We start from the raw sequence: 23,546 nt of genomic DNA, 5'->3' as shown, positions 1-23,546 counted from the left end.
ACCAGAATCATTCTAAATGAAGAAAGTTGGCGTGCTTGCTACTCACTCATGTTAATTCTTGCACGAGGGCTACTCGCAAGGCAAAGAAACCGCTCCAAGCTGGGGTAACCATGTGGTTATGTGCAGCCTTCTCTGCCCACAGTGACCCACAGCTTGGGTTCCTGATTCCGGAATACTCACACTTAAGCCTTTTGTGGGCTTTCTGCTTTCATGATGCCAGTGAACGTTTGCTGGAACGTCCCAAACACGCCATAACTTGCTTCTTGCTGAATCTATTGTGTAATTACAGGAACCCCCCCTTTAGATGTTGAATCTTTTGTTCTGCAGCCAGAGCACTGGGGCTTAAGCAACGATCTGGATGGATGTCGACCTTGTGACTGTGACCTTGGGGGAGCCTTAAACAATAGGTGAGTGGAGCCGCGCTGACACTCTCACACTCAGTGACCTCTGTGACAAGGGAGACGTTGAACGTCTCTTAAGAAGACAGGCAGAGTGCATTCACCTTTGCTTTGATGCCTGACAGTCATTTTTACCTGTGCTGTGCAGGTTTGCAAAGATGTAATCATTCCCCAGGTTAGCTTTGAAGCCTTCTCCAGTCTGTTTATGTTTCTTGGTTTTTATCCGTGTTACTTGTTTTGTATTTTACCTTTCAATATATTTTAAATTATGGGAACAATGTATGCCCATGGTTTTTTAAAACATTCAAATGGTTCAGGAAGGTGTCCTGCCTTCTTTCCCTGAGCTGCACTGCCTTGAAGTGCCACTGTTAACAATTTCTAGTATCTCTCTAGAAATTAATGATAGCGTTTATGGGAGTTCCCACTGTGGCTCAGCAGTAATGAACCCAATTAGAATCCATCAGGACACAGGTTTGATCCCTGGCCTCTCAGTGGGTTAAGGATCTGGCATTGCTGCGAGCTATGGTGGCTCAGATCTGACATTGCTGTGACCATGGCATAGGCCGGCGGCAACAGCTCCAATTAGACCCCTAGCCTAGAAACTTCCATATGCCAAGGGTGCAGCCTGCAGAAGACAAAAATAATAATAGTGATAATTAAAAGAAAAGAAAAATAATAGTGTTCAGAATACCTGTTAAAATTAGCACCTTTTTTCCTCTCATTTCTTTTTAAATAACATGTTAGATTTTATTAAAAAAAAAATACAAAAAATAAAAATGATTTCCTGCTTAGTTTTATGGACATTTTCCTTTTTTTTTTTTTTTTTTTGGTCTTTTTGCCATTTCTTGGGCTGTTCCCGCAGCACATGGAGTTTCCCAGGCTAGGGGTCTAATTGAAGCTACAGCTGCCGGCCTATGCCAGAGCCACAGCAACGCGGGATCCAAGCCACGTCTGCAACCTACACCACAGCTCACAGCAACGCCGGATCCTTAACCCACTGAGCAAGGGCAGGGATCGAACCCGCAACCTCATGGTTCCCAGTCTGATTCGTTAACCACTGCACCACAACGGGACCTCCCGGACATTTTCTATAAGTCAAAGTAATCTGTGTATGAACACTACTCTGCATCTTGCTTTTTTTATCAAGAGATCTTTTTTCACCTCAGCATGTGTTCATCTATTCATCTACCTCTTTTTTTCCTATCATGTGAGAATGCCATTCTTTATTTATTTCTTTTTTCCCCTTGCCTTTTAAAAATGTTGCAGTGAATTTATTTGTAGAAGTATCTTGAATATTCGTAGATCAGTCTATAGATTGAGTTCCTGGTGATGGAACCTCTGAGTCCAAGTACATGTGCATTTTCTCTTTTCCTGGAGGATGCCAGACTGTGCTCCAGACAGATGCTGCTGGTCTATTTTCCTCCCAACCGGCTGTAAAGTACCTTTTCCCCCATCCCCTCCAGCAGCTGGTACCGCCAAACATTGTATTTTTTCACCAAGCTTAAAGACAGAAAATGGAGTCCCCTTTGGATTTGTGCAAAGAATCTTCTCATTTTCTTCTTCTTTATGCAACTTCCAAGTACGTTAATGAAAACAGCCTATACTAATTTTAGTTACTTAAATATGTTGGCATTCCTTGACAAGATGAGACATGACACTCTCTCCCAATGGTCAAAATACAGCTTTTGGCAAGATGTGACATTTGTGGGAGTTTGATTAATGGCCTTTGCGTTAGAGAGAATTGGAGCCTCTATTTGTTACTGGATCTGATTCAGAACATCTGGTAAAAATAGTGTAAGTGACTGTTGGGAGAATAGGCAGATGTTTCCTTGTGGTCCTGAATTGTCCCGGGAGAGCATGCTGAATCCATTGAGCAAGCTTCATGGACCCAAAAACTGACTCCCTCACCAGAAGGTTTCCCAGCAGCTCAGGAGTCTGCTTGAGAAGGGATGAGATTTTAGGCAGCAAAGAACATGTTCTGTCTGGCATCTGCATTCAGATTTGTTCTCTTCCACATCATGCAGTTAACTCAGGGCAGCCTGGAGCCTCTGAAACGCCAGGCTGAATTCCTGTTCTTAGAAAACCTCCAGAGGGGAGGAAGCGAGGCTCATTCCCTAAAAGCAGGAAGAGAGACAAACTGCTCTCGGCTTAAGGAATCGCTTGTCTGACTTTTCCTTTGTGACTCCCAGAGCACATGCTGATCGCTTGAGCAAGGGATTCCTCAATTCAGAGCTGTCACCACTCTGAAAATCCTTCTTGATGAGAGGAAGGCAGCATACGTAATTCTCCAAATTACATCATAAATGGAGGAATGTCCTATGTTCCCTTTACCCTAAATGGTTTCTGTTACTCCAGCTGCCTTTCTGTCTCTCTCTCCCACACATGCTTCCTGTTTCTAAATCCACCCCCACACAACCCCTGGCCTGCCCTTCGTCTCTCCTGCAAAAATGTATAAAAACCAGAATATCCTCATCAAGAGGGTTTGTGGAGCCCACTGTTTTCATGAGGATTTTAAAAGCAAGTAATTGGATCTTTGTAGCATGATGGTTGGCATGCCTGATTTTGGGGGATCGCTGACGGGGAAAAAACAAACTTTAGGATGCCTCTGGTCTTGCGATTCTGCAGTGTTTTGCAATGATCCTTTTCAAGGGGGGGTTTCCCCTATAGGGACTTGCAGAGTCCCAAAGGGGTGATAGGGACCTTGTCTTTTAAAGCTTTGATGCTACCAGGATGCTTGGTGCAGAGCAGGCACTCGGGGTCATACTTACTCAATGATCGATTTGTTGCAGACACTCGTAAATATCTTCCACCCAACAGTATTACTTTGCTTTACTTTAGACACATGTCGCGTGAACATTGATTGAGTAAAAATGTGAGAAAATTGAGTAAGAGTTTGAGAAACCAAAGATTTTTACGATCTGAAAATGTGACCTGCACTTCTTGGGATGGGCAGTCTGTAAATCTATCCCAAACATTCCTTAGTTACTTTGGCCAGGACCAGAAGAAGTATAAAATCATGAAGTGGAAAAAGTTATAAAATGTTTTGTTTAATGAGCCGAATGGCTTTTCGTAGAACTAGAAAAGTATAGTAATCCATGTCTATTATGTTGACAGCTAATCTGGACTTTGGAATATCTTTTTTTTTTCTTTTTTTAGGGCTGCACTTGCGGCATATGGAAATTCCCAGGCTAGCGGTCAAATCAGAGCTATAGCCACTGGCCTACGCCAGAGCCACAGCCATGCGGGATCCGAGCTGCGTCTGCGACCTACACCACAGCTCATGGCAACGCCAGATCCTTAACCCACTGAGCGAGGCCAGGGATCGAACCTGCATCCTCATGGGTGCGAGTCAGATTCGTTTTGGACTTTGGAATATCTTCAAGGAAGACCTAATTGATGTAAATAATGTGGCTCAAGCCAGGCTAATCAAGTTTTGCCTAGCAGATAATCCACCTTCATGAATAAATAAGCATGGTTGCTAAGTAAACAGCACTGGCAAATGTTTAAAAACATCGAAAAATAGAAACAACTTTACAGCATCCTTGGAAATGATTTTATCGGCTAAATTTAGGACTTTCATAGCTGGCTTGAAGCCCACCACTTTTGTGAAGACTTCTCCTTCCTGGACTGAAGTCCCCCTCCCTCCTTTCTGTGACAACAAATTACTTCTGCACCTCTGCCAGCATGGATTATAGCTGTTTGTTTTTGCTTTTTTTAGGACCACACCTGCAGCATATGGAAGCTCCCAGGCTAGAGGTGGAATTGGAGCTGTAGCTGCTGATCCACGCCACAGCCACGCCAGATCCGAGCCGCATCTTCGACCTACACCACAGCTCATGGCGACACTGGATCCTTAACCCACTGAGTGAGGCCAGGGATCGAACCTGTGTCCTCATGGATGCTAGTCAGATTCATTTCCGCTGAGCCATGATGGGGACTCCTGAAACCCTACTCTTACTTGTAATCAGAACTGTGGAGGATATATTGGCATTGAACGGAGTAGGAGTCCTTAGGAATGATGCTTTTTATCCTTTGATATTTTTATTTTGATTAATTTCTTAGTACTAGGGAAAAAATTGAGATTGTACAGTATTTTTCCTGCTTATCACTGTTTAAATGAAAGAGTTTTCCTTTCAATAGTTCCTAATTTCTGTATGTATGAGAATTCTATGTTTTTGAGAAATGACCTTGGCCTTCATCCATACAAATTGCCATGACACAGTGGCTCAAAAAGATGTAAGTTTATTATCTTACTGTTCTGTATGTCACACTCAATCTCAGAGTACTGTCTCCTCAGTCAGAGGGGCGGAGTCTGCCTCTCACCCATAATTCTTTGCCCTTAGCTCCAAGTGGGCACTTCTTGCATTTTCGTCTGTTGCATTGGTCATTGCTTTATTGTTTATCCTGCCCCCAATTAGATCAGAAGTTCTTTAGGGCAGGAACTATTTTTTCTTCCATCATTCTTTCTCTGTATCACTGAGCTGGAAATCAGGGACTTGACAAGGAAGTAAGGGTCAGTTCAGAAGAAAGCTGATGATGGACTAAAATGCGAGAATACTGACACCAGGAAGCACAGCTGTCGGGGCCAATGTTTGCTCAGTAAATATTTGTGGAAGGGTATGACAGGCATGGGTCTAGGCTAAAGCCAAGGTGGGTACAAGAAGAAGGAACAGCTGTTTTCAAAGGACAGGTCATAGGGGGCTCCTGGAAACCAGGCAGAGGCACCTTGACTTAATAGAAGAAGAAACCATTGTGGGTTTTTGTGATGCGAGGAAGGCAATACTCTGGGAATGTTGGTTTGCCAGTGTAGACCTATGGACTAGGCAGGGGTGAGAGAGGAGCTGGAGAGGTCAGGCTGGGGGGTAGCTAGAGTAGCAGGTGTGGGATGATGACATACAGGACTAACTAAGGTAGTGGTCATAATAGTTAGAAGAAACAGCTGAGCTGAGAAAAATCTTGAAATAAGATATGGATGATGAGGATAAAAGAAAGGGAAGATGATGTCTTACCTTTTAAATCTGACAGAAATAGCAGAGCTGAAGATCAGTCAGTGTGTGAGGTGATGAACCATTTGGGAAGAGATGAATTAGATGTGGCAGTCATGGGAATGTCCCATTCCTGGAAATGTCCCACCAGAGCAGGGTTCTGAATAAGAACTGAGAGCTCTAGGCGAGGCCAACATGGGAGCAGGTAAAAAGCCCCAAGAAGGAGTTCACCAAAGGGTAGTGAAGTGTTGAATGGGACCCATGCCTTTTATGACAGCAGTTCAGGGGTGTGGACACCGGTGTGTGGCTGCCGGGCTGACAGGAGGGGAATTTACACGATCAGGTTCTCACGGGTTGTTCCTTCTTGAGAATCGTGCTGCGGGTCAAAGCGTGTCAGGAGTCTGCCCACTGTCTTCACCCTCACCTTCATTTGCTTGTTCTCTGGTGATGGATGGCTTGAGAAGAATCTGAGTATTTTCTTCTTTGGTGATTCGTGTTTTGGGACATTGGTTTCCTCAGTCAACGCCTGCTGGGGAGGCAAGAAAGTTTTTCTTTTGTCCATATGATGTCATGTCTGATGCCTGAATTATGGCCAGTGGCTTTTGCTGGTGGATTGTGTCATAAGAGGGATAGGTCCTAATTGGAAACAAGCTTTCCTTCTCTGGGAATTGGCTACACAATGTTGAGTATTCTTATCCCTGAAGGATAAAAATTATTTACGTGACCTACAGGAAGAAGACCTCAGCTGGCCCATGACAGAGCTGCTTGGGGGTGTTTTTAATAAACCTCTGAGTGTTCCGTCTTCCTGTGAGTTGTAACTTGCCTTAGGTACTTGGTTGAAAATGAACTTTGGGATGAAAAAAGAAAAAAAAAAAAGAATGGGTTTAAAATAGCAATTCTAAACCATATCTTGATTTTAATGAAGTCAAAATGAATGCCTGTAATTCCACTTTTGTTTTCTTTTTTCTTTCTTTTTTTTGTTTTGTTTTGTTTTTGGAGTTGTAGCTGATTTGCAGTGTTTCAGGTATACAGCACAGTGATTCCATTATACACACATATTCTTTTTCAGATTCTTTTAAATTAGAGGTTATTACAAGACACTGAATATAGTTCCCTGTGCTATACAATAGGTGCAACCCTAAAAAGAAAAGAAAAATATATCAAAGCAGGGTATATGTAGAATCTACAGAAAACCCCAACATGGCATGGGTGGAGCATGGTAAAGAGAGAGCAAGGGAAATAAAGCTGAAAGATGAGATCAAAGAGAGCTTTTTCCCTCAGGAGTTTGGGATTCATTCACAGGCAGTATTTTTTCCGTGTACTTTTGTGAAGGAAGTTAAAATAACTATATCTAGGTATTTCACTTACCTGGATATTTCACCCCCTGTACCGTTGAATGGGAAGCATGGATCTGCATCCAGTAAGCGCAGCTGACCAGGCTCTGCTTCCTCTCCAGTTGCTCTGCAGAGTCAGGCCAGTGCCTGTGCCGACCCCACATGATCGGACGTCAGTGCAACGAGGTGGAATCCGGGTTCTACTTCACCACCTTGGACCACTACATCTATGAAGCCGAAGAAGCCAACTTTGGACCTGTAAGTAGGGAGGTGCTTGCCGAGTGGGTACAAGAGTGTTTGGTAGGGGCGCGGGGAGAGGGAAGTAGTGGTATGTGCACATTTTGCAAAGAGACCATTTAAGAAGCATCTTGTCAGTGAGCACAAAATAAGGACCGTGCCTTCTTAAAAACAGTCATATTTGAAACGATGCATAGGAGGTCCCATCATGGCTCAGTGGTTAATGAATCCAACTAGGAATCAAGAGGTGGTGGGTTCGATCCCTGGCCTCGCTCAGTGGGTTAAGGATCCGGCGTTGCCATGAACTGTGGTGTGGGTTGCAGACGCAGCTTGGATCCCGAGTTGCTGTGGCTCTGGCATGGGCCGGTGGCTGCAGCTCTGATTGGACCCCTAGCCTGGGAACCTCCACATGCCATGGGTATGGCCCTAGAAAAGACAAAATAAATAAATACAACTAAGCATAGTTCACAAAGAGACTTTAGATCATCCACTAACAAGGCTTTTGGTGTTTTTAGGCGAGGCAATTGTTTTTCTTCCTCAGTTCTTCTCTCTACTGATGCTCCAAATTGACTAAACTAGTGTAGTAGAGTGGATAGTGTTTCAGTTTTCTATTGCTGTGTAACAAACCATCCTAGGAGTGGCTTCAAATATTTGTCTGGGAGTTCCCGTCGTGGCGCAGTGGTTAACGAATCCAACTGGGAACCATGAGGTTGCGGGTTCGGTCCCCGCCCTTGCTCAGTGGGTTAACGATCCGGCGTTGCCGTGAGCTGTGGTGTAGGTTGCAGACGTGGCTTGGATCCCATGTTGCTGTGGCTCTGGCATAGGTCGGTGGCTACAGCTCCGATTCGACCCCTAGCCTGGGAACCTCCATATGCCATGGGAGTGGCCCAAAGAAATAGCAAAAAAAAAAAAAATATTTGTCTGGCACTTCAGCTGGGATGGCTAAAGCAGCTGGAAGCTGGCTGGGCCCTTTTCTCCAAGCAGCTTCTTGAGCTTCCTCACAGCATGGAGGAGTCAGGATGGTGAGATTTCTTTTTTTCTTTTTGTCTTTTTACTATTTCTTGGGCCGCTCCCACGGCAGATGGAGGTTCCCAGGCCAGGGGTTGAATCGGAGCTGTAGCCACCAGCCTACACCAGAGCCACAGCAATGCGGGATCCGAGCCGCGTCTGCAACCTACACCACAGCTCACGGCAACACCGGATCGTTAACTCACTGAGCAAGGGCAGGGACCGAACCCTCAACCTCATGGTTCCTAGTCGGATTCTTTAACCACTGCGCCATGACGGGAACTCCAGGATGGTGAGATTTCTTACATAGCATCTAGCTTCCAAGACAGAGAAAACAGAAATTGCCAGGTGTCTTAATATCTGGGCTGAGAAGTCCCAGAATATCGCTTTCTCAGATTTTACTGGTCACAAGGCCAAGCCATATTTGAGGGCAGGGGATCATAGCTCCTTCCTCCCCTGGATGGGTAAAGCTGTACACACATATTACAGGGAATGAAGGACTTTGTTTTGGGAATGACTAATGCCAGGTATTACATATAATCCCACCAGAGTTAAGCAACTCAAATTGATCCATTCTCGGAGTTCCCGCTGTGGATGAGAACAACAGAGTACAGAAACACATCCACTGAGTAGCAGGCTAGCCTTGCAGAAACCTGGGACGTACCTGGTCACTCCTCAGCTTGCTCGTAACAGCATTTGGAATGTTTTCTTTCCTTCCTTCATGCTCATTTCCCTGGTTAGGTCAGAGAAGGTATATCCCAAGCCTTACATCCCATCTCCAATGTCCAAGACTAACCTCAATCCAAAGACTGAAACGAAACCAATTTTCTGTTTATATATCAGAAACTTGTTACAGTCTACTAAGAAAATGTGACTGCAACAAATAGGTGTACTATCTACAGTTTGGGACCTTGGGGTGACTTCTTTGACTGTTACATGAATTGAACTCCATTGCAAGTAAAGCAATACCCCTGTCCCTTTGTCCCCAGGGGGTCAGCATTGTGGAACGGCAGTATGTCCAGGACCGGATTCCCTCCTGGACTGGTGCGGGTTTCGTCCGAGTGCCTGAAGGGGCGTATTTGGAATTCTTCATTGATAACATACCGTATTCCATGGAGTACGACATCCTCATTCGCTATGAGCCACAGGTAACTGCTCAGTGGCCTCATGGAGGTGGGGGATATTGGTGGCAAAGTCTTTCTTCTAAGGGACATGATGTCTTCATGAAATGTGGAGTCTATGCTGGAAGAGAGGAACCTCTCTGATTTTCTCTATCCCTCATTGAAGTGAAATGTCCATTTCTCTTGAATTCATTTCACAAACATTTAATGATCTCCTTGTCAGGCACTTGGCCTTGCAGAGAACTGAGGTGGTGAAAAGAACATGCCAGGTCCCCTCCTTGCTCCCATGGGCTACACTGTCCATGAATGGACACATGTTCTACCTGCTGTCAGGGGTCAAAAGTGGGAAGTGACAGAGCAGAGCCATAAACAGTGCTGGGAGATAAGAGGTTTGTACCAGCAGAGCTGAGTCAGGGGCTGCCAAAATGTTTCCTGAAGAGTCACTTGTATATAAATGTAATACATTCATTGAGTAATAAAAAAAAATTAAAAAAAAAAAGAGTCAGTTGTAGACCTTAAAACAGAGATGGAATTTTGACACAAGAGGAAGAAAGAGCGTGAGCAGCCAAAGGGGGAGGTGAAGGGTATACCCTTCATAGCCAGGTGAAGGGTATGGTTGCAGATGCCGTTAGGAGAAATTCTGGGATCAGTAAATGCACTTGGACTCTATATTAATAAGGAGCTTTCACAGGGTTTGGGGCAAGGGGACTGTTATCCTCTAAGTTGTATTTGGGGTTTTTTTGGTTTTTTAATCTTTATCTTTTTGTTGTTTTTTGTTTTTAAGTCAGACAAAGACAAATAAGGTAGGATGTCACTTATATATGGAATCTCAAATATGATAAGTGAACTTATTTATAAAACAGACTTATAGACGTAGAAGACAAACTTATGGTTACCAAAGGAGAATGTGGAGGGAGGGATAAATTGGCAATTTGGGGGGATAAATGGGGAATTTGGGATACACAGATACACACTACTATATATAAAATAGATAAACAAGAACCTACTGTATAGCCCTGGGAAATAGATGCTCAATATCTTGTAATAACCTATAATGGAAACAAATCTGAAAAAGAGTCACTTGGTTGTACACCTGAAACTAACACAACATTGTAAGTCAACTATACTTCAATAAAAGATAATAATAAGCTGTGTTTTAAGATGGATGGAAAGGAACATTGAGAGAGGCAGAGAGAATGGTGGGGAGGCTGTTTCAGTGTCCAGATGCAAAGGGGTTCAGGCTAGAACTGGGGTAATAGCGGAAGAAATGCTAAAGAGGAAGGGAAACTCCAGCGAGTGTTTCCCATTTAAACTTGGCAAATGATGCATCTGGAGAGGTCTTCACAAACAAGCAGGCAGCAGCAGGTCCTTCTGATCATCTGTTTTTCACTCTAGCTCCCTGACCACTGGGAGAAAGCTGTCATCACGGTGCAGCGACCTGGGAAGATTCCAACCAGCAGCCGGTGTGGAAACACTGTTCCCGATGATGACAACCAGGTTGTGTCCCTATCGCCTGGCTCCAGGTCAGTGTGGCAGTGCTTTGTGGCTCAATGGAACCAACATGCAAATTCATTCCTTTCCTGGTGGCTCGCCTCATGAGTTGGGCAGTTACCATTTTCAGAGCCAGAGCTGAACGTGGACTGCTGATTTCCTTCCTTTGGGATGATCTACCTAGAGCTTTGGTTGGGTACTTAAAGGGGGACCTTTGTGGTTACAGTTCCTCTTTTGTTTGGGGGCAGGTATGTGGTCCTCCCCCGCCCGGTGTGCTTCGAGAAGGGTGTGAACTACACAGTGCGGTTAGAACTGCCCCAGTATACTTCCTCCGACAGCAGTGTGGACAGTCCCTACACGCTGATCGATTCTGTAAGTAGAGGGCTGGGCAAAAAGCATGCATCTGCTTCCCCAGACGGTTTTGTGGAGGGTAATGCTGAGAGGTGAGGCGGAGTCATTCTTTCCTGCCTCTGAGGCCATGAGGCCACTATGTTAATAAAATTCCACCCTCTGGCAGGGATCTACTCAAGCTGATTCTTTATGAAAACATGAAGTACCTTAACAATGACATTTTATTTTATTTTATTATTTATATATTTATTTTGTCTTTTTGCCTTTTCTTGAGCCACTCCCATGGCATACAGGGGTTCCCAGGCTAGGGATCTAATCGGAGCTGTAGCTGCCTGTCTACACCAGAGCCACAGCAGTGCTGGATCCGAGCCGTGTCTGCGACCCACACCATGGCTCATGGCATCGCAGGATCCTTAACCCCCTGAGCGAGGCCAGGGATCGAACCCACAACCTCATGGTTCCTGGTTGGATTTGTTAACCACTGCGCCACGACGGGAACTCCAACAATGACATTTTAAAAACCATCAAACTAAGTCTGGGATAGCTAAATAATTTTTTTTTCTGGCAGGAATATTTATGAATGGGAAGGTTTTCACTGGGGTCAATGAGTCCTGTTTTGTTTCGTTTTTTTTCAAGAGTCGAAGAAGCATTTGGGGGTGTTATGTGTTTACTTGTGTTAATTGACAACTGAGGACACCTCTTGTAAGAACAGTGTGTTTCTTCTGGTTTCTTCCCAGCTTGTTCTCATGCCGTTCTGTAAGTCACTGGACATCTTCACCGTGGGCAGCTCAGGAGATGGGGTGGTCACCAACAGTGCCTGGGAAATGTTTCAGAGATACCGATGTCTGGAGAACAGTAGAAGCGTCGTGAAGACACCAATGACCGACGTTTGCCGAAACATCATCTTTAGCATTTCCGCCCTGTTACACCAGACAGGCCTGGGTAGGTGTGACCACTGCTGCTCCTGCCCTTTGTTTCTCAAGAACCACAAGTAACACTTGGCCTCTCGAGGTACTTTGGCGGGTATGTGCCCTGCAGGTCTGAGTTAGGCAGTTGGCACAAAGGAAATCATGTCTCAGCTACAGTTGGCCTTTATTTTTTTAAGAGTCTATTAGTGGAGTTCCCGTTGGGGCTCAGTGGTAGCCAACCCAGCTAGAATCCATGAGGACTCGGGTTCGATCCCTGACTCCACTCAGTGAGTTAAGGATCTGGCATTGCCATGAGTTGTGGTGTAGGTCGCAGACACAGCTTGGATCTGGTGATGCTCTGGTTGTGGCATAGGCCTACAGCTGTGACTCCTATTTAACCCCTAGCCTGTGGGTGTGGCCCTAATAGGACAAAATAAATAAATAATAAAGCTTTCCCTAAAAAAAAAAAAAGAGTATTTTAGTGACGGAGCACTGCTGACATTGGACTGTTGTCAAGAAATACACAAAGAACAGGGGACCAGAGAGAGGTCCCTGAGACTTTGCATACGCCGGGCCGGGAGTTGGAACGGAATCAAAGGAGCCACCCACACCTGAAATTGATGTTGTTTCTCTTTTAAGGGTCACTGGGCTTGTGTTGAAAGTCTTGTGAGAGTTGAGCTTTGAAGGAGAGAGAAAACCTTAATGACATCCCTTCTAGAGAAACTGATTTCATCTGTCACTTCTGGTCCAGGCTGTTTCCCTTGCACCCATCCGGGGGAGGATGGGGCTTTAAATGGGAAAGGGGAGTTTTGACTGAGCCAAGGTCACAGCAGAGGGATGGGGAGAGCCTACACAGACCTGGGTGGGACAAGCTGTGCTCATTCCTGGGACCAGGAGCGTGGGGAGTAGGGGGGAGGCTGCAGGGGGCTGGGGGTGCTGCCCAGGGTCACAGGCTCTCACCTCTCTCCTTGCAGCTTGTGAATGCGACCCTCAGGGCTCACTGAGTTCCGTCTGTGACCCCAATGGAGGCCAGTGCCAGTGCCGGCCGAACGTTGTTGGAAGAAGGTGCGACCGGTGTGCCCCGGGCACCTTTGGCTTCGGCCCCAACGGATGCAAACGTAGGTTGATGAGAAGAACTGTGACATGTTCATTCAGGTTATCTGATTCATACTAGCCTGGGTTCCATAGCTTCAGAAGGTATGCTGCACCCTGGCAATTGATTCCCGGGGCTCCGGAGCATGCTGCCCTGGGCAGGGGGCTGCTGGGCTGGATAGGGGGTGTGTTTGTGTTTAATGAGTTTCTCACCACAGTCCCTTGGTTGCCTGCTTCTGCAGCCTGTGAGTGCCATCTGCAAGGATCTGTCAATGCTTTCTGCGATCCCGTCACTGGCCAGTGCCACTGTTTCCAGGGGGTGTATGCACGGCAGTGTGACCGGTGTTTACCCGGGTACTGGGGCTTTCCAAGTTGCCAGCCCTGCCAGTGCAATGGCCACGCGGAGGACTGTGACTCGGTGACAGGGGAATGCTCGAGCTGCCAGGACTACACCACGGGTCATAACTGTGAAAGGTACGTGGACGAGGCCTCTGGAAAGTAAAGGGAACGAGATTGGTTTTGGCTGAGCAAACAGCATCGTGGACAAACCACAGGCTGCATCTCTCCCAGGCTCCAGACGGCGCCTTCATTTCCAGCTACCTTGGGACGTTCTAGGAACTCACTCGTTGACCCAGTACCTGTTTAGTTCGCAGCTGCTGTGTGCCAGGCACTGTTCTGGTGCTGGGGATATGGCCGAGGACAAAACCGATGTGAATTGCCCTCTTGGCGAGGTCCCCTTAGAGGTCCCCTTAAGGCTGTGCAGAAATCATCGGTCTCAGCACATTCTGGCTGAGAATGAGAGTTGTGCAATGGTAGTGCTTAATTCAGGTCAAAGTGGAAACCAAATCCAAATGGGGATTAGTCATTTTTAAATGACTTTGTTTTTCAAAACGTTTTTTGCAAGGATAGTTTCCAGGAGCCCACATAAAATGTGCTAACATAGATCTGTTCTCCAGTTAGCAAATGTTAATCGAGTAATTATTGTGCATGTAGGATGCTGCGCCAGGGATGGTAAGAACGGGACATAGAATGTGCCCCTAATAACATTACAGCCCAGCTCAGGAGATAAGAAATAGGCTGTATAAAAAATTTACATACTGGAGTTCCCATCATGATGCAGTGGTTAACGAATCCGACTAGGAACCATGAGTTTGCAGGTTTGACCCCTCTCCTTGCTCAGTGGGTTAAGGATCTGGCGTTGCCAGGAGCTGTGGTGTAGGCTGCAGATGTGGCTCGGATCCGGCATTGCTGTGGCTCTGGTGTAGGCCAGCAGAAGCAGCTCCGATTGGACCCCTAGCCTGGGAACCTCCATATGCTGCGGGAGCAACCCTAGGAAAGGCAGAAAGACAAAAAAAAAAAAAAATTACATACTGATTTACACCATCCATTATTAATTAAGACAGACGTGCTGTTAAACCTGCTTGTTTGGGAGTGTTTGTCTCCACCTTTCACATCAGTAAATCTTCTCTCTTTTAATATACTTCTGTGCTTTGAGAGATTTTTTTTAAAAATTTTCAATAGATGCTTTAGCCAATGCAAAAGTTGCTCATCAGTTGAAGGAAAAATTGTTAGTGAAAATTGAATGTGTGACCACCTATGGCATGAAGATATGCGTGGCAGCAAATATGTCCCACTTGGCTCTATTGCTAGATGGTAATCAAGAGTTGGGAGTTCTCTTGTGGCACACTAAGTTAAGGACCCAGTGCTGTCACTGCAGCTGAGCTCAGGTTGCTGCTGTGGCACAGGTTTTGATCCTTGGTCTGAGACTTTACACATGCCATGGACATGGAGGGGGGGAAGGGGAGAGGGTGGCAAGGTGGGTGGGGGGGAGAGGGAGAGAGGGAGAAGAGGAAACATAATTTAAAAAAAGAATCTGGAGAGTCCAGGGAGCTATTTCTTGGAGTAGAAGTCAGTCCTTCCAACCACAAAATTGGGTTGTATTAAGATAAAAGGAAACAATTATACAAGATCGAGAAGGAGAAATTAATATATTCCTATCATCTGCTGTTTTCTGCATTGTTTTTCATTACTGTTCTTTCGATGGGAGATGGACAATGAATTTGAGAGAGAGAGACAGGCGATGAGAAAATCAGCTGAAAAAGGGAAAGAGGTGGCTGGGGAACACAGGTAAATGGTGGTTGTCCCCAAGGCCAATTTGAAATCAGGCACACTGTAAATTTTATTTGTAAAACAGCTTGGTTTCTCTCAGGAGAACTTGGAAGGGTATAGGAAGAGAAAAGTCTTTTCGCCTGAGTATGGATGACAAAATATCATTAACGTGTTTGAGATGCTGCTGTTGCGTTTGAGCTGATTTCTCATCATTCTTTTCCTCGTTCCGAGATAATCAGTTTCAATTCCATGAATTTCAAAAAAAGTTGTAGGCTCAGATTTTTCTCCATGTGTGTAGCAGGGAAGGAGGAAGTAAATGAGGGCTGCTTTTCTATTGTGATGTATGTGGATTTATTTCACCTAGAAAGCCCTTATAAATAACTTTCTCAGAAACTGTTGCACAAAATTGCTTCATCACTGCCAGTTCCCACAGCATGAAATTGGGGCACATGTTCTTGTATTGTGTCTGGGTCGAATTAGTTAATTTCCTCTGAACAACTTTCCCCTCCTATTTCTTCATTCTTTCCCCCTCTCCATTTGAAAAATACCACCTCTAAAAGAAAAGCAAAAGAGAAAAGCAAACTGAATTGCAAGTTCCAGGCCAGGTCTGCTTCTAAACTGCTCTGTAACCGTGGGTGAGTTGGCTCACCTCCCTAAGGATCCGGCTTTCTGGTAGTAGAATAATTAGGTTGAACTAGAGGATATACAAAGTTCCTTCAAGCTCTTATGTTACAGGAAGTTCCCACTGTGGCTCAGTGGTAATGAACCTGACTAGTATCCATGAGGACACGGTTCGATTCCTGGCCTTGCTCAGGCTCAGTGGGTTAAAGGATCCGGCGTTGCCATGGGCTGTGTTGTAGGTCACAGTTGTGGCTTGGATCCCGAGTTGCTGTGGCTGTGGCATAGACTGACAGCTACAGCTCTGAGCTCTGATTCAACCCCGAGCCTGGGAACTTCCAAATGCCTCAGGTGTGGCCCTTAAAAAAAAAAAAGAAAGAAAGAAAGAAATCTAATTACCAGTCATGTTGAGAAGCAGCATGACATTGTAAAAGAATTCCTGGCTAAAAGTCAGGAGGCTGAATTCAGATCCTGGCTCATTACCAATTATTTGTGTAAGCTTTGGAAATCATTGAAGCTCCACGGATGCCTTATCTGGAAAGAGAGGAGATGGGACCTGTTGGGTTTGGAAACTAATAAATAATACCTCTCATCCCGGAGAGACAGACACAAGGGTCATGCAGGAGAGTACCCTTAACAGCTTTATTACTGGTAGAGGCTGGATTGCAGAATATGCCACCATGGGCTTGCTGACACACCGCCCTTCCCAGGCATATGCAGAGAGAGACCACCGTAAGCTCTCTTTCCCCTGTGCCCCTCCCCATACTCCTTAAAGCAAGGAAGGAACTGGCCAGAATGCCGGGGCAGGCAGCTGACAGGGTGATAGGGTACCTGTAGGGAAATGTGTGTCTTCCTCTGCAGAGGAGGGAATGAGGGTCCAGGTGAGGCCAGGGGTGTTACCCTAAGTCTGTGGTCCTGCAAGTGGGATTCCTGGACTAGGAGCATCAGCATCACCTCCTAAATCAGCAGTGGGGGGAGGGGCCCAGTAATCTGGGTTCTAACAAGCCCCCCAGGGAATTCTGTTTGGAGCCAGCGCTGGAGCCACTGCTCTCCTGGAAAGTTCTCCATGTAGAAACATGAGGGTTGGGGAATGGCGTTCCCAAACAGAGAGTGGGGTTTCTTAGATTTTTTTTTTTTTTTCCTTGTGATAGATTTCTTACTGCTGTGGTCCATGATCTTCTCTCTTCTATGACTGATATAGGTGCTTGGCCGGTTACTATGGAGATGCTATCATTGGGTCAGGAGATCACTGCCGCCCTTGTCCTTGCCCAGATGGTCCCGAGAGCGGACGCCAGTTTGCCAGTAGCTGTTACCAAGACCCTGTTACTTTGCAGCTTGCCTGCGTCTGTAATCCTGGATATATTGGTAAGTAATGTGCAGACTTGCAGAGGACAAGAGGTGTCTTTATGAGGTTAGTTGGTACAGGGAGAGAAGAGATGAGGAGTGAGCCAATTTAGTTGCATTTTTAGGATCCTTAATTAAAAATGAAGCAAATCTGAAATATAGAAGATGCTCTTTTCCTGTTTGCCATGTGGGTAGAGTCAGTTCTTGTGTCTCTGTGATAATCATGTTATAACACGGAGCCGGATAGTAAGTTCATTTACTGTGTAAGTCTCAGTTAACGTTTTTCTGTTCTTAGCCAGTAGAAAGATTCATTTACATTTGATTTCTCCCTTCCCTTAGCCAGCAGCTAGTGGAAGAGTCTCAAAGTAGGGAGGTGGCCAAAGTGTGGGTAGAAGAAAGAAAAGACTATCCTCTGGGAGTCCCCAGACAACAGCGCTGGTCAAAGCTGGATTTATCCTTCACTGTTTATTATACTCGCATTACCGTCAACATTCATGGATTGTAGCTCGTTGGGAATACAAACTCCGTTTGATTTCATCCTTGATGCCACTGTTTGAAATCTTCATTATTCTTAGCCATGACTCAATTTGCATGTAGTTTCAGGATTCCCTTCTGTTTTTCTTTTTTTTATAAGATCAAATACCGTGTTTGTTCTTCTTTTGATGTTTTAAACATGGTTCCTTTTTACACCGTTTTAAAGGTTACTTTTCATTTGTAATGATCACAAAATATCGGCTGTATTCCCTGGGTTGTACAATCCATCCTTGAGCCTGTCTTACACCCAGTAGTTTGTACCTCCCTCCCCACCGCACCCCCCGCACTGGTAACCACGTGTTCTCTTGTATCTGTGAGCCTGTTTCTGCTTTGTTATATTCATTTGCTTTATTTTTTAGGTTTCACATACAAGTGATAACACAGTGTTTTTCTTGGTCTGATTTATTTCACTAAGCGTAATACTTTCCAGGTCCATACATAGTGGTGCAATGGTCAATTTCATTCTTTTTATGGCTGAGTAGTAGTTCATTGTGTGTGTGTGTGGTATATATATGTGGTATGTGTGTATATATCTATATATACGGTATATATGTGTGTCTATACCATATCCTCTTTATCCATTCATCTGTTGATGGGCACTTAGGTTGTTTCCATCTCTTAGCCTTTCATAGATGGGGCTTCTGTGAACACTGGTGCGTGCATCTTTTCGAATTAATGTTTTCAGGATTTCTTTTTTTTTTTTTGTCTTTTTGCTATTTCTTCGGGCTGCTCCTGCGGCATATGGAGGTTCCCAGGCTAGGGGTTGAATTGGAGCTGTAGCCGCCGGCCTACGCCAGAGCCACAGCAACGTGGGATCCGAGCCGCGTCTGCAATCTACACCACAGCTCACAGCAACGCCGGATCGTTAACCCACTGAGCAAGTGCAGGGATCGAACCCGCAACCTCATGGTTCCCAGTCAGCTTCGTTAACCACTGCGCCACGATGGGAACGCCCAGGATTTCTTAAGGGAAATTGGGAGTTGTCTTGTGGCACAGCAGGTTAAGGATGCAGCATTGCCACTTCAGTGGCTTGGGTCACTGCTGTGGTGTGGGTTCCTTCCCTGGCCTAGGAACTTCCAAATGCCATGGACGCTGCCCTCAAAACGGCGAGGCAGAGGGGAGGAGGATGGGTCATCATGAGGGGCTCCATTTTTCAGGTTGCTCATGGAGGAGCAGAGATCTTTCAGTTAATATAACCCTCGGATTACGATTTAACATGAAGCTAATCTTTACCCTGTGAGATTGTTATTTCGCTCCTGGTCTCTCGCCATCCCTGTGTCATGAAGAGCTCAAGTCACATGTGCCAAAACTCTCAGGACTGTCCATGCCCCACCCTGGCATCGGACCCGGGCTGCAGCAGTATCACTACAAAGATAGTGCTTCCCTTACGACAAAAACCAGTTCCCCCCGCCCCCCGAAACTGTGGTCATCCTTGGCTCTGTGACTAGTGCGCTGGGGGCCTCGGCAGCACCTGGGCTGTCTCTCTGGGTGGCAGGAGCTTTGGGGACCGGACCTTTCAGTGGGCAAGCTAAAGGTCCCCTGCTGGTTTCATTGGCCAACAGGCTCCAGATGCGAGGACTGTGCTGCAGGCTTCTTCGGCAATCCCTCAGAGGTGGGGGGGACGTGTCAGCCTTGTCAGTGTCACCACAACATTGACACGACGGACCCGGAAGCCTGTGACAAGGAGACTGGGAGGTGCCTCAAGTGCCTGTACCACACCGAGGGGGTGCACTGCCAGCTCTGCCGATTTGGTTACTATGGCGACGCTCTCCAGCAGGACTGTCGAAGTAAGACATGCATCCCCTTTGCCGGCTCCTGATTTGTTGGAATGACTTCCATTCTCTTCCTCCTCCTCCTCTTTCTTCTCCTCTTCCTCTTTCTCCTCCTCCTCCTCATTGGGGGATTTTATTCTTCAGGGGTTTATTTCATCAGGGAAAATGCGTGTTCAAAGAGATCAAATTTCACTGGCTTCCAAAGAAAGATGAGGCTGGTTTCTTTTTTCCTTTAAATCTTCATTTCCTGGGAGGACTGAAGCACTGACTGTGGCCCAGAACCTGAGGGGGAACCAAAAGCTATGCGGCTGTCATCATGACAAATGCCACCCGGTAGAGCCTATTGATTTTACGTGCTGGCCCTTGAACTTGCTGATGGGCTGGGACTTCGCCTCCTACTCTGCATACCCACCTTGGTGCTTTGCTTATGTCATCGATAGGTAGCGCCTTGCAGCTTAAGGAAAAGAAAGAGATGACATCTCTGAAGCTTCACTTTCCAAACTCGTCATTGCTCTCTTATCGAGAGATCAGCCAGCATACCCTGCCGCCCACCCCACCCCTCTACCCCCCACCCCAGGCCCCTGTCTATGTTGTTGCAAACATGTGTGGAATGTTGAAGACCAGCAGGACTGGATTCCTTAAAGCCTTCCTTTGCTTAAAGGCTTCTACCTGCTGCATCTCACACATCCATTACTGCCCTTACGGCCATGTTCCTGGCCAGGAGTCTGAAATCATTAGGTAGCTCCACCCCCCAGTTTTAGCACCGGTTCAATCCTCCGTTTTACAGTGATTCACTAACAACTTATTAAATCAGCGATTTTGAAAACACTGCCGGGCAGAACATGTCGGTGTGCACGTCTGCCTGGGAAATGCCAGAACTGTGTAGAACGTGGTAAGAAGAGGAAGAGCTACAGTATTAGATTTTTTTCAGAAATTGCCTCCATTCCTTTCCCAACGCATTTGCATTTCCAGATCAGAATCTGGAGCGGGAAGATGGTAGTGGTTTGGTGTAGCTAACTTCTGCATTGTCTGTATATTTTCCAAATGTGACTCTGTAAATAAATCTGGCCATGTCGTTCTTTCTCAGAGTGTGTCTGCAATTACCTGGGCACCGTGCAGGAGCATTGTAACGGCTCTGACTGCCAGTGTGATAAAACCACCGGGCAGTGCTTGTGTCTCCCTAACGTGATCGGCCAGAACTGTGACCGCTGTGCGCCCAACACCTGGCAGCTGGCCAGCGGGACAGGATGTGAGCCATGCAACTGCGATGCTGCTCATTCCTTTGGGCCTTCTTGTAATGAGGTGAGTGAGGCACTGTGGCTGGGGTATGGGGGTGGGGGGCTTAAGGAACTAGGACTTGGAATCCAGGTGACAGCTCTTTGGTGGCTTGGCCCCAGTTAGAGAAGGGCAGGCCTCTGTGTGGTCACCGCTCTGCACCAGGGCACATAGCTTGGCAGACACAGCCCAGACTGGATGTCCTCCCTCAGCTGGGACCATGTAACCATACCCAGAGGGCCCAGCGGGAACGCCTGCAGCGCTGCAGCCTAGTTGCCCCAGCTGCAGGTGCAGACTCGCTTTTGCTGGGACAAAGGAGGCCACTTCTCTTCAATACCTGCCTGCTGAATCAGGCTTTTCCCCCTCAGCCACACAGCCTGAAAAGCACCACCTGAGCGTAACCAGCGTTATAGACAGCGCTCTTGTTCGCTGACACACAAAACGGCAGGCGAGTTGCAGGTTGGTCCAGGCTTGTGAGCGATGTGTGAGGACACAATCGAGGACACAGGTGGATCAAGGGTGACGTGCTCCGGGCCTTCCCAGCCCCAGTTGTGGGAGAGAAGTTAGGAGATGCCAGCCTGGGGCCCTTGGCGCCAGGGATGGAAGTGAGTCCCTTTTCCTCGTCGGGCTATGAGGCCTTCTCAGGCAGATGGTTCAGTCCCACTCCCCTTCACTGGCCCCTGAAAAGGGCCATGCAGCCCTGCTGCTGCCCTGCAGCTCATCTGACCAGGTCTGTGTTCTGGCTGCAGTTCACAGGGCAGTGCCAGTGCATGCCTGGCTTCGGAGGCCGCACCTGCAGCGAGTGCCAGGAGCTCTTCTGGGGAGACCCCAGCGTGGAGTGCCGAGGTGAGGCGCCGGTGCTGGGTCTTGGGTCAAGCGGAGGGGGTGGTGTCTGCAGGGCTTTTTGTCAGCTCTCCAGTACAGTACAGGTGAATTTGTCTGTAAAAACTCTGTTTCATTATTTAAAAAATTCATGCTCATTGTTTAAAAACAAAAACACAACCCATCTAGCCCTGTAGGTGGTAAAAATGGACCTGCAGGCTTCCAGCTTCAGTCCCCAAGGTCAGCATGGGCAAGCATGCATACACACCCCAGATACACACAGAATGGCTTTATTTTTAAATTACGTTTTTAATTGAAGTATAATTGATTAACAGTATTTTAGGCGTACATCAAAGTGATCTGGTTATGTATCTTTTTCAGATTCTTTTCCCTTCGAAATTATTCCTAAATATTGAGCAGCATTCCCTGTGCTGTACAATAGCTCCTTGCTGGTCACCTATTTTATATATAGTAGTGTTTGTGTGAATCCCAAATTCCCAATTTATTCCTCTCCTTCATCCTTCCCCGTTGGTAACCATAAGTTTGTCTTCTATGTCTGTGAGTTTATTTCTGTTTTATAAATAAGTTCGTTTGTGTCCTTTTTTTAGATTCCACATATAAATGATATCATATTATCCTTGTCTTTGACTTAGTGTGATAATCCCTAGGTCCATCTGTATTGCTACAATGGCATAATTTCACTCTTTTTTATGGCTGAGTAATCAGAAGGGCTTTTTAAACACGCTTTTAACCAGGAGTTCCCTTGGTGGCGCAGTGGTTAACGAATCCAACTAGGAACCATGAGGTTGTGGGTTCGATCCCTGGCCTTGCTCATGGGTTAAGGATGCGGCATTGCCGTGAGCTGTGGTCTAGTTCGCAGATGCGGCTCGGAACCCGAGTTGCTCTGGCTCTGGCGTAGGCTGGTGGCTACAGCTCTGATTCGACCCCTAGCCTGGGAACCTCCATAAGGTGCAGAAGCAGTCCTAGAAAAGACCAAAAAAAAAAAAAATGCTTTTAACCAAAATGGGCTCATATTCACCATAGAGTCCTGCAAATTGATTTTCCCCGCTTTGAACAGTATTTTGAGGCCAGCTTCCTTGTCCGCACATATAAAGCTAAATGTTCTGGTGAGATGATTGCTCCCAGTGAATCAAGCAAGTGCTCCTGACCATTCAAGCCCTCGGCCTGTAGCGTTTCCATCAGCGGGAACTGGAGGTAACATCCCAGAGCCTTTGTACACAACAAGCGATAGGCGACAGGGGCTTCAGGTCTGTTAAACCCCAGATTCCCGCCTAGGCTTATGATTAACTAGGACGCAGAGGGGAAACCTACTCTTCTCTTCTAACAAAAACCTCTTACGATCATGTGAATCAGAAGGATTGCTTAATTTTTAGGCTGTTGCAATTCTTTTTTTGACCTGCTAGGTGATTTTTCTGATCATAAAGCATTTATGCAGATGAATTTAATAGACTGTTTCTCTTCTGTTTTCTGCTTCTTTTTTTTCCCTCCTGGGGTTTTCTTCCCTATGTTTTACGTTCATAACTATGGATAAATATCTTCTGTAGTTTATTTGCTCTTTGATATATTTTCTTCATGACATATCTGAAATTTTAGGTCCCTGTTGGACTCTACAATAAAAAAAAAAAAAAAAATCTTTCCTTTTTGGATTCAACTGTAGCAAGAAATAATAGCATGGATCTTCAAGTTAGTGGCTCATGCATGATCTCCTACCAAAATTCAGAAGCCTAAATACTGTGTGTTCCTTCAGAGTCAGCCTGTCTCTTCATTAATAGCCAGAAAACTCAAGACAGTGGTCATGACCAGAACCAATGGCCTATGATTTGTTTTTTCATGCACAGTGTAGCTGGAAGGGTCTCTGTCAACATCTCAGAGATTAATGTTCCAACAGAGATGATAAGTGTACTTTCCTTCCTCATCCTTCAGTCCAGATGTTGGTTCGGAATGGATTCTGATGTCCTAACTTCTGCTAGAATGTCTGTGACGTGCAATGGATCACTTGCTCCAAGATGGTTTTTCTCTTCCAAGTAAAATCCTGCTTAAAACTTGGTTTCAGAATTCCCGTCATGGTGCAGTGGAAATGAATCTGACTAGGAACCATGAGGTTGTGGGTTTGATCCCTGGCCTCG

General features: G+C 46.1%; 1 protein-coding gene across 2 annotated transcripts in view; it reads left to right on the top strand.

Annotated features, from left to right (window-relative positions):
- The window catches only part of LAMB1 (laminin subunit beta 1), a 77,237-nt gene that overhangs the window by 28,417 nt on the left and 25,274 nt on the right, over positions 1-23,546 (top strand). For both annotated transcript variants that reach the window (XM_047751749.1, XM_047751748.1), the window contains exons 13-24: positions 328-407; positions 6,840-6,975; positions 8,952-9,110; positions 10,479-10,606; positions 10,823-10,946; positions 11,663-11,867; positions 12,808-12,951; positions 13,168-13,399; positions 16,854-17,017; positions 19,093-19,317; positions 20,390-20,604; positions 21,327-21,423. In XM_047751749.1, the coding sequence (XP_047607705.1) occupies positions 328-407; positions 6,840-6,975; positions 8,952-9,110; positions 10,479-10,606; positions 10,823-10,946; positions 11,663-11,867; positions 12,808-12,951; positions 13,168-13,399; positions 16,854-17,017; positions 19,093-19,317; positions 20,390-20,604; positions 21,327-21,423 (1,909 nt within the window). The remainder of the gene's footprint in view (positions 1-327; positions 408-6,839; positions 6,976-8,951; positions 9,111-10,478; positions 10,607-10,822; positions 10,947-11,662; positions 11,868-12,807; positions 12,952-13,167; positions 13,400-16,853; positions 17,018-19,092; positions 19,318-20,389; positions 20,605-21,326; positions 21,424-23,546) is intronic.

Source organism: Phacochoerus africanus, chromosome 11, assembly GCF_016906955.1.
Source record: "Phacochoerus africanus isolate WHEZ1 chromosome 11, ROS_Pafr_v1, whole genome shotgun sequence".
Classification (NCBI taxonomy): Eukaryota; Metazoa; Chordata; class Mammalia; order Artiodactyla; family Suidae; genus Phacochoerus; species Phacochoerus africanus.
Note: the sequence above shows the minus strand (reverse complement) of the source record. Positions and strands in the feature narration are given on the sequence as shown.